We start from the raw sequence: 11,131 nt of genomic DNA, 5'->3' as shown, positions 1-11,131 counted from the left end.
GTTTAAAAAGAAATGATTGATTCAGTCAGTGTGGAAGAACTTGACTGGCCTGCAGAAAGCAAAGTCCTAATCCCAACTGAACACCTCTGGTGTGACTTTAAATGCAGACCTTGAGCCAAAAACTCATCACCAAACACCAATGAACTGAACCTAGCCTAATACAGAGAAGCATTGTCATGACAGAATAGAAAAGGGTCCTGTCCAAACTGTTGCTATAAAATTAGCACAATTCCCTAGAATATCATAAAATGCTTAAACATTAAGATTTGTACTCACGGAAATTACTAAAGTAGTCAAACCTGTTCATTAGAAGGTGTCCCAGTACTTTTGGCAATATAGTGTACTTTCTGTATTGTCAAAGTATTCGTAAGTATAATTTCATTTTAGTACATAAAAAACTAGACAAAGTATATTCTCTTATTTTCAGTCTAAAAGAAGAAAACTAAAAACACCCTTGAAATATTTATTTTTTGTAAGGGTGGTCATATTTCTTTTCAAAATAAAATATTTGCAGATACTTTAGTTTGGAACTTTTTATTCAACGGCACAAATGCAATTTTGAGATCTGACATTTTTAAGAGTATAAAAATACGTGATCAACAAATGTACACTTTTAATACTGGAAAGCATGTAGGTGTGGTTTTCAGCCTCAGGATTGAGTCTGTTGCTTTGTTCTCTGTCTGAATGCATGTACAAATTTACATGCTTTTGTGAACAGTTTCACAGTTCTTCGTGGCGTGCTTTCTCTGTGTCTTCATCCACCTTTAATTTTAGTTCATCCAGAGTGATCATGCCATCAGCATTCCTATCCTGGTTCTTGAACATATCCCCGATGACAATATCCGGATCTTGAGCTGGTTTAAGACGACCTTTTCCATCTGATACTTGCTGTTTGATGAACTGTGAAAACTGTGAAGACATAAGGTACAGTAAAAAAGCAAGGTTTATAAATAAATCATTGCTTTCTTTCCCCAAGTAACTGTGGCACTTACTAAAACAAGTATTTAAATACAAAGATAGTGTGCCCTGAATAAAAACAGTGACAAGGTAAATTCTTCTGCAATAGTAAAGATACTGCTAATACAGTGCCAAACACAAGACCCACATCTAACAATGTAACTGTACTTATAATAATTATATAACTTATAATCAAAAAGTCTGTATGTGCTCCAAAATTGTTTTACCAAACTAGAATTGTGCCTATACTTGTTTAACATTTTCATTGAATTCAGAGCCTGAATTATTTCACAAGATAACAAATACACTATATTGCCAAATGTATTGGGACACCTCCTTCTAATTAACAGGTTTGGCTAATTTAGTAATTTCCATGAGTATCTTAATGTTTAAGCATACAATGATATTCTAGGGAATTGTGTGCTTCTAATTTTATAGCAACAGTTTGGACAGGACCCTTTTCTATTCTATCATGACAATGCCTCTGTGTATTAGGCAAGGTTCAATTCATTGGTGTTTGGTGATGAGTTTTTGGCTCAAGGTCTGCATTTAAAGTCACACCAGAGGTGTTCAGTTGGGATTAGGACTTTGCTTTCTGCAGTCCAGTCAAGTTCTTCCACACTGACTGAATCAATCATTTCTTTTTAAACCTTGTCTTATACAATAAAATTAAAAGCCCACAATTCCCCAGAATATCATTATATGCTTAAACATCAAGATTTCTACTCATGGAAAGGACTAAAGTAGTCAAACCTGTTCAGTAAAAGAGGGTGTCCCAATACTTTTGGCAGTATAGTGTATTTCAGGGTCTGATTGTTCACGATCATCATTTTTAGGCAAAACAGGGGTCTGACAACTTCAGCAGAATAACTTGCTCAAAGGCTGAAATCACCTAGAGCTACAAACTGACCTCCTCTAAAGGGACCTTTTGGTCCTTGTTGACATCTAGTGAGTCAAAGAGCTGAACCGGACTCTCTTCGAGCCAAATAAACAGGTAGCCTTCAGGAACCCCCTTCTGCAGGGAAATCAACTCCAGTTCAAACCGCAGCACTGCACTCCCTGGGACAATACCAGCTAGGAAAACAAGAGAACACAGGATCAGTATATGTATATATTAAAAATGAAAAAGAACTCGACATTGCATTGCTCCTTATTTTTTGCTGTTTGAAGACTCCAAAAGATCCAAGATTAAATGCGCGCACACACAGAATAAAAAATTAGCTTGTTCACGTTTAAAGGAACAATGTAAGGACCCATATGCCATCCAAGGAGTAGAGTTTGTTTCTTCATCAGAACAGATTTGGAGAAATTTAGCATTACATCACTTGCTTACCAATAGTTCCTCTACAGTGAATGGGTGCCGTCAGAGTTCAAACAGCTGATAAAAACATCACAACAATCCAGAAGTAATCCATACAACTCCAGTCCATCAGTTAACATCTTGGAAGGTAAAAAGCTGCATGTTTGTAATATACATATTCATCAAGACATTTAACTCAAAACCACTGACTCTGGCTAAAAGTGCACTATTCACAATATTGCTTTCTCCAGTCAAAAATATGCACAGATCAAGCACCATTTACAAACGAAAATGGTCAAAAACATTTCTAAACTAATATGTTGGTGGATTTTGATGTGAGATGATATGGATTTCTTCGCTGGAGGAATGTATTATGGATTATCGACTGGCATTTTGTCCAGAAGCAACGGTTTTAAAAATCAAAACATTAACGATTGATTTGTTTCTCATACACACACATAGCTTTTCACTTCACAAGATTGGTATTTGATGGACTGATGTTGTGTAGAGTATTGTTTTTCACTGCAGAGGATCCACTGGTGAGCAATAGTGATGTAATGCCACATTTTGTAGTTGGTTGGTACTAGTTTACATCCTTGTAGAGTACAACTCACAGACACATGAAATAAGACACACCTCCTTTCTCTCCATGTCCAAGGTGAGGTGGCACTATGACCGTCCGTCTCTCTCCTACACACATATTCCTAAGAGCCTCGTCTAGGCCATCAATTATTTTACCCCCTCCAACCACCACATCCTGTACGGTCTCATAGTCCCTCCTACAATATTCAGAAATCAACACATGTTAGCCAAATCACCATTAGCCACAATTAAAACAATTATCACATTGTATTTGTATTAATTTGCCTAAATTTAAATATGTTAATAATTTAATAAATATTGAAGACATTAGATTGTGGAAACTCACGATGTAAAGAGCAGCGTGCCATCCAGCAGCGAGCAGTTGTAGTGGTACTGAATGTAGTCATTCGCCTCACTTGTTTCATTACACACCTCAGGTCTATGTGTGATCTCCACCTGCACAGGATCTTTGATGTTGTGGAAGTCTATCACATGGATGTCGAAGACCAACACGGCTGAACCTGGAATGTCCTTACCTGGCAAAAACAGAGCTGCACTAACTGGATAGTCACATTTTAAATGTACATTTGAGGTCAAATGTTTACATACACTTTGCAGAATCTGCAAAATGTTAAATATTTTAATTAAAAAGTTATTTTTTTTAGTACTGAATAATATACTTTACATAAAAGATGTTTACATGTAGTTCACAAAAGAAAATAATAGTTGAATTAATAAAAAGTTTACATACACTTGATTCTTAATACTGTTACCTGAATGATACACAGCTGTATTTTTTTTTTCTTTTGTTTAATGATAGTTGTTCGTGAGTCCCTTGTTTGTCTTGAACCATTAAACTGCCCGCTGTTCTTCCGAAAAATCCTTCAGGTCCCACAAATTCTTTGGTTGTTCAGCAATTTTGTGTATTTGAACCCTTTCCAACAATGATTGTATGGTTTTGAGATGTGTCTTTTCAGACTAAGGACAACTGAGGGACTCATATGCAACTATTACAGAAGGTTCAAACGCTCACTGATGCTATAGAAGTAAACACAATATTTTGTTTATTTAGTACTGCCCTTCAGAAGCTACAGAAGATCTCAGAAGACAAAATAAGTAAAATTTACCCTGACCTTCAAATGCAAAAGTTTCCACCCTTTATGCATTGTGTTTTCCTCTGAAGCATCAATGAGCGTTTGAACCTTCTGTAATGGTTTTATTAGTTTTAGTTAAACTAAATTTTAAAGTACTCCAACATGTTGTAGATATCTGTAATATAATCTGCCAGTCCTGGGATTTTGTAAATCAGTGAATGTACATAAAGTTGGATATATACAGTTGAGGTAAAAAAATCTGCAAAATGAGAATTATTGTATCAAAATGCATGTTATTTTTTTATTTAGTACTGAACTGGATAAGATATTTCATATAAAAGATGTCTACATAGTCCACAGGAGAAAATAATAGTTGAATTTATAAAAATTACCCCATTCAGAAGTTTACATACGCTTGATTCTTAATACTGTGTTGTTACCCGAATAATCCACAGCTGTGCTTTTTTTTTGTTTGTTTGTTTGTTTAGTCAGTGATAGCTGTTTATGAGTCCCTTGTTTGTCCTGAACAGTTAAACTGCCGGCTGTTCTTCAGAAAAATCCTTTAGGTCCCACTAATTCTTTGATTTTCCAGCATTTTTGTTTTTTGAACTTTTTCCAACAATGACTGTATGATTTTGAGATCCATCTTTTCACACTGAGGACAACTGAGGGACTCATATGCAGCTATTATTATTTAGTACTGCCCTTCAGACGCTACAGAAGATCTTAGAAGACAAAATAAGTTAAATAATTGAACCTGATGAAATTCAAATGTTTTCACCCTAGCAGCTCTTTATGCATTGTGTTTCCTTTGGAAGCATCAGTGAGCGTTTGAACCTTCTGTAAGAGTTGCATATGAGTCCCTCAGTTGTCCTCAGTGTGAAAAGATGGATCTCAAAATCATAGTTATTGTTCATTTTTAAATGTAATTAACTATTATTTTCTCTTGTGGATTATATTAAACGTCTTTTATGTGAAATACTTTATTCGGGTCAGTATTAAATAAAAAATAACATGCATTTTGAATGGTTTTTCTCATTTTGGTAAAATAATTAACATTTTGCAGATTCTGCAGTGTATGTAAACTTTTGTCTTCAACTGTAAAATTTAATTAACAGTAGCTATATATCAATTTTGTAACTCTTGCCTCGTCACCCATTGAAGTTAATCAGGGCTGAGCTTTGTTGCTACCCTGTGGTCTTTGTGGGTTCTAATGATCATAATTGCCTATTATATGCCCATATGTGTTATTATACAGTAAAAAGTGTGTTACATTCATTCATCCTTGTGAGTGTACACTAGGGTCATATTGCACTGAATCTGCACTTTCATAAATTCTCTAATCATAAACAATGAAGTTTTTGTGAGAGTTAATAACAGCTAGTCTTGTTTGTTTGTTTTCTGTGCATAAGTAATTCCCAGCTAAAATATCCCCAGTGTTGTCATGCTACTAATACTGTATAAGTAATGTGAAAAAAAAAAAATGAATAGAAAAGATATATTTGAAAAAAATTAAAAAGAAAATTTAAGATAATCCAAACCTGCCCCCTGCTGGCCATATGCAAGGTGAGGTGGCAAGATGATTCTTCTCCTCTCTCCTGTACACACTCCCTGCAAGCCTTTATCTATGCCAGCAATCATGTAGCCCATTCCAATGTATGTGTTGTATGTCTCGTTGTGCTGATAGCTGTAACATTAGAAGTAATACAATACATTACAATCTCAGCAACATCTACTGTACAGCAACCCAAAACAACAACAAATAAGCAAAACAAAAAAATGTGTAATACCTAGAGTCAAACGTCATGCCATTGAGGAAGGAAGCATTGTAGTGGTAGCGAATGTAGTCGCCTGCAATACACTTGCGTGTACATGGTTCAGGCGCTTCCAGGACCTCCACAATGATGTCATCTTTAGGGTTGTGGAGGTCTTCCAGGAGTATGTGATACACTACTGATGCATGAGGAGGGATATCTGTGCCTGAGAAACACAGAAGAAAGATGAAATTAAGGGAAACAAGAGAATTTGTTTAAAAGAGTTTATAACTAACTATAATTTTTTAAAAACCCCAACATGTTGTAGATACCTGTAATATAATGTGCCAGTCCTGGGATTTTGTAAATCAGTGAATGTACATAAAGTTGGATATATACAGTTGAGGTCAAATGTTTACATACACCTTGCAGAATCTGCAAAATGTTAATTATTGTACCAAAATAAGAGGGATCATACAAAATGCATGTAATTTTTATTTAGTGCTGACTTCAAAAATTAAAACATTAAAATATTTCACATAAAAGACGTTTACATAGTCCACAGGAGAAAGTAGTTGTTGAATTTATAAAAATTACCCTGTTCAAAAGTTTACATACATTTAATTCTTAATACTATGTTTTTACCTGAATGATCCACAGCTGTTTTTTTTTTTTTTTTGTTTAGTGATAGTTGTTCATGAGTCACTTGTTTGTCCTGAACAGTTAAACTGCCTGCTATTCTTCAGAAAAATCCTTTATGTCCCCCAAATTCTTTGGTTTTTCAGCGTTTTTGCATGATTTTGAGATCCATCTTTTCACACTGAGAACGACTAATGCACTCATATGCAACTATTACAGAAAGTCCAAACACTCACTAATGCCTCAGAAGGAAACACAATGCATTAAGAGTCGGGGGGTGAAAACTTCTTGAATTTGAAGATCAGGGTAAATTTAACTTATTTTGTCTTCTGGGGAACATGTACGCATCTTCTGTAGCTTCTGAAAGATAGTACCTTCTGGAGCATGAGGGAGCATGTGAACCTTCTGTAATAGTTGCATTTGAGTGCCTAAGTTGTACACAAAAAAACAAAGAATTTGTGGGACCTGAAGAATTTTTCTGAAGAACAGTGGGCAGGACAAACAAGGGACTCATGAACAACTATCACTACATGAAAAACAGCTATGTATCATTCAAGTAACAACACAGTATTAAGAATCAAGTGTATGTAAACTTTTGAACGGGGTCATTTTTTTAAATAAATTCAGCTATTATTTTCTCTTGTGGACTATACCTAAATGTCTTCTATGTGAAATATCTTATTCAGGTCAGTACTAAATAAAAAAATAACTTGCATTTTTTATAATCCCTCTTATTTTGGTAAAATAATTAACATTTTGCAGATTCTGCAAGCTGTATGTAAACTTTTGACCTCAACTCTATGTCTAACTTTATCTGCATAAATACAGTATACTCACATAGGGCAATATATACTATATAGCACATCTCAACTGCTTAATTGCTTGTATTGTTGCAAAATGTATACTATATTATCGCCAGCTAATTCATTCACACATTACGCAACCACATTAGAAAGGTCACACGTGGTTAGACCTATGTCTGTGTAATCCGGTTCAAAAAGGTTAGGTAGGATAAAAAAACTCTAATTTTCTCCTCCAATTTCAAAATGGTCCGATATCATTGTTTTACCTTTTTTGTAAAGGCCGTTTGAATTACTGCTGCATTGAAACTGCAATTTGGACCTTCAACCCATTGGCTCGCATTGAAGTCCACTATATGGAGGACAAACTGAAATGTTTTCCTCAAAAACCTTAATTTCTTTTCGACTGAAGAAAGACATGAACATCTTGGATGACACGAGGGTGAGTAAAAACGCCTTCTCGCATACAGCCATTCTAAACAAAAAGTGTCTTCAAAAATTTAAATCAATATACTGTTTTGTGTAAACAAGTGAACTAGATGATTTTCACATCATTTGGTAGAAAAAACTCTAGCCTACCACATCCAGTTCTCAAAAGTCTTGTGAACAAATATTCTGTATGTGTTTCATGACCTTATTTTAGTGACTTCAAAAATTTAGTTTTTCACTAAGCACGCATAAACGTTGTTTTCTCAAAAACACAAACATGTACATACATGTTGCTTACATATTATTGTAGCCCAATATGTGCTGATTACAACTTAATAAGATTTAGGCCATTCATATGTTTTTAAGATACTGAAAAAAGCACAAATGTCAGGGCATGTCAAAACTTCTTCAGGGCCCCAAAACACCCTCAGACCCCAGAGGGTTAATCACTAACCCAAGGCATGAACCTTGTGAAATGTAAAAACCTAGAATTACACTGACGCCTGAGAAAAGTCCAACAGAATATTAAAGAGTGCAACCATGTTCAAGATTTCAATAAAAATGTATAACTGATTAAGAACTAGATTGTCTTTATATGTACATGCAAATGGTTTGCTTGCTTACCATATCCTTTTTCCCCAAATGCCAGAAATGGGGGGATGATGAAGTGTCGTATTTCTCCCACACACATGCCCAGCAAACCTTCATCCAAGCCTTTTATGAGCAAACCTTCCCCAACCACTGAATCCTGTGTCTGGGAATGCTTGTAGCTACATTATGTTCAAAGAAAATTATTATGTAGGCATATGTGAGACGATTTGCATGAGAATTTGCAACACTGTTTGGAGTTTGGTGAAGGATAGTGTACAGAAAAAATTATTATTTTTTACAGTTGCGTCGATGTAAGCAAAGAAAGTTTCACTAACCTGGAGTCAAATGAAGTACCATCCAGCAATGACCCATTGAAGTGAAAACGCACAAAGTCAGTCCTCATGACTGAGCGCTTGCATTCTTTAGGTGTACTGATGACTTTGGTCTGAACCTGGTCTGCCCTGTTATAGACGTCCAGTAGAACCAGATCAAACACTAATGTTGTGTCTGGAGGCACTTTATCACCTAAAGCGGAACAGAAGGAAGTGACTATGACTTTCAATACACTGGCACCCAGACATTTTTAATGTCTTTTGCATTACCAAATAGTTATTAGGCTGCTGTCCAAGTTTGAGAAATGAACTAGTATGCATATTTAATTGGATGAATGCAAAAGGTGTGTTTGGGTATATTACCTGCTCCTTGGCTACCAAAGGCCAGGTGGGGGGGCACAGTGATCCTCCTACGCTCATTCACACACATACCCAGAATACCCTTCTCCACACCTGCAACTTGCCACTTTTGGCCCACCTGTCCAAAGAATGTAGCCCCCCTATCATAGCTGCAAACAAACAAATTACCAAACTTTATATTTATTATAAAAAGCGAAAGTTTTCACAAACAGCTCATCAGTCATAAAAGTACATTTTACACACGCCATTTGTGGCCCTTGACCACAAAACCAGTCTTAAGTCGCACTGGTATATTTGTAGCAATAGCCAAAATTACATTGTATGGGTCAAAATTAACGTTTTTTCTTTTATGCCAAAAATCATTAGGATATTAAGTAAAGATCATGTTTTTATGAAAATATTTTGTAAATGTATTATAAGTTATATTATATTGATAAACTTGATTTTTTTATTAGTATCCCATAAAAAACAGCATATGCTGGTTAAGTAGATTTTGAAGCATGAATGCTGGTTTGAGCTGGTTTAAGCTGGTCCTAAGCAACTTAAACCAGCTTGTGACCAGCTAAGGACCATCTTAAACCAGCTCAAACCTGCATCCATGCTTTAAAACCTAACTAACTAGCAAATGCTGTTTTTTTAACAGGGATGGGCATTGCAAAGAACAGTTTAACCCCTTAACTGTCACTTCCATTTTTGAACAGAGATGTGAAAATTAAGAATTCAAACCTAATTTTTTATAATTCATGGACAAAAACATTTTGTAATATGAATTTAATGTACTTTTTCCATGTAAATTCATTGTCTGATTTTAAAATGGCTTTCAAAGGGTGAATATTTGATATTTTAAGTTTTCAACTGATATATCATGTCTTATGATTTCTAAAGTGTGAGAGAAAAAGGCAACAGGGAAGTCTGTTTGTGACAAAGGTCAGAACTCCTGTTATCAAGTAGATTTTCGAGGTGCACTCTTGTCATAAATGAATCTATTATTTTTCCTACATAATTTGTAACACACACAAAATGTAAAATATCTATTTAGGAGCCTTAGACCTTTCCAACGATATATAGTTGTCATGATTAGATTAGGATTTATTTGTAAAATGGTGACGAAACTTATGCGTCCCACAGAGTGGACGGGTGACGGTTAAGGGGTTAAAGGTGATTTTCTCAATTTTTTTTTTGCACCCTCAGATTCCAGATTTTCAAATAATTTTAACTCGGCCTAATATTGTTTTATCTTAACAAACTGGAACGCATATTTTTTTCACCTTTCAGATGATGTATGAATCTCAGTTTAAACAAACTGGCCTCTTATGACTGGTTTTGTGCTCCAGGGTCGCATTTTATTTAGTTTTTTGACAATGCAGCTTGCCTATCATGTATTTGATTTCCTTAATTAGTTGAATAGTTTTATTTAAGCTTCACTGAAAAAACTCACAAGGCTCAGAAACCAAGTGAGCTCCCTATCAATACAGCATTTGGCCACGTATGATACACTAAATGATGTCCAAAAAATGCTTTCCATGTAGGAAGCTCACCAGACACACTCAGTCACTCTATGCACTATATTGTTAAATAGACTTGAATAAACAATCTTGAACAAGCCTATATGCATGGAACTGCAAAAGATACTTTTAACAATATCATGGAAGTAGCTTATTAGTACCATATCACAAAAAATAGCTAATTCTAATGGTGCACGTCCAGAAAATCACGGCGCTGCATTAGACATCTCCTAAACGCAATGTTATTACTGGATACAAAGAAATGTAATGTGGAAAATGCAAAGAATGATCATTCACTGAACGCTTGGCTGAGTTATCTCACCTAGAGTCAAACAGTTTTCCGTCAGTAAAACTGCCGTTATAGTGATACCGCACGAAATCTCCTGATTTCACTTCTCTGATGCAGTGTTTAGGAATAAAGTATCGATCAACTGCAATGTCATCGATCGGCCCGGGGTTACAGTCCACGGAGAACCACGTCGCCAGCAATAAACTCAAAATAGACCTCTGCACCATTTTTAGGAAAATGTAGCCTGTGAGTGAGGCTCGTGCAGTCAGTGGGCTCCTGTAGGAGGAGTTCGGATGTGTAAACGTGGAAGATCTTCAGCTGGGATGTTGCTTCGGGCACTTTTTTTCGTTTTCGGAACAAATGAAGCGCCAGGTTTTTGTAATTTTATAAGAGTCATCAACTGTAAAACAATTGTTTACTGCAATTAATTCTTAAGCTATTGGTTAAAATGTTGAGAAAATGACGCACATTTGGAAAAATATTTAATGAGATCATATTT

General features: G+C 35.5%; 1 protein-coding gene across 1 annotated transcript; it reads right to left on the bottom strand.

The window, feature by feature from the left end:
• Positions 1-518: 518 nt before the first annotated feature.
• On the bottom strand, positions 519-10,904 carry fkbp10b (FKBP prolyl isomerase 10b). Its single transcript, XM_073828357.1, has 10 exons — positions 10,666-10,904; positions 8,842-8,987; positions 8,482-8,671; positions 8,180-8,325; positions 5,724-5,913; positions 5,475-5,620; positions 3,186-3,375; positions 2,894-3,036; positions 1,868-2,031; positions 519-909 (listed from the first exon to the last, which is right to left on the bottom strand). Exons 1-10 carry the CDS (start codon positions 10,857-10,859, stop codon positions 721-723), a joined length of 1,698 nt encoding a protein of 565 aa, XP_073684458.1. The 5' UTR covers positions 10,860-10,904; the 3' UTR covers positions 519-720.
• Between the last annotated feature and the right edge of the window lie 227 nt (positions 10,905-11,131).

Source organism: Garra rufa, chromosome 22 (assembly GCF_049309525.1).
Source record: "Garra rufa chromosome 22, GarRuf1.0, whole genome shotgun sequence".
NCBI lineage: Eukaryota > Metazoa > Chordata > Actinopteri > Cypriniformes > Cyprinidae > Garra > Garra rufa.
Note: the sequence above shows the minus strand (reverse complement) of the source record. Positions and strands in the feature narration are given on the sequence as shown.

What these genes read in the sequence shown, in the direction of transcription:
- fkbp10b (XM_073828357.1), bottom strand. Translation starts at nt 10,859, where the DNA reads ATGGTGCAGAGGTCTATTTTGAGTTTATTGCTGGCGACGTGGTTCTCC. An exon ending in ATTTGGGGAAAAAGGATATG is followed by an intron (nt 5,914 to 8,179) that starts GTAAGCAAGCAA and finishes TGTGTTTCTCAG; the next exon opens with GCACAGATATCCCTCCTCAT. An exon ending in AAAAGGTCCCTTTAGAGGAG is followed by an intron (nt 910 to 1,867) that starts GTCAGTTTGTAG and finishes ATGTCTTCACAG; the next exon opens with TTTTCACAGTTCATCAAACA.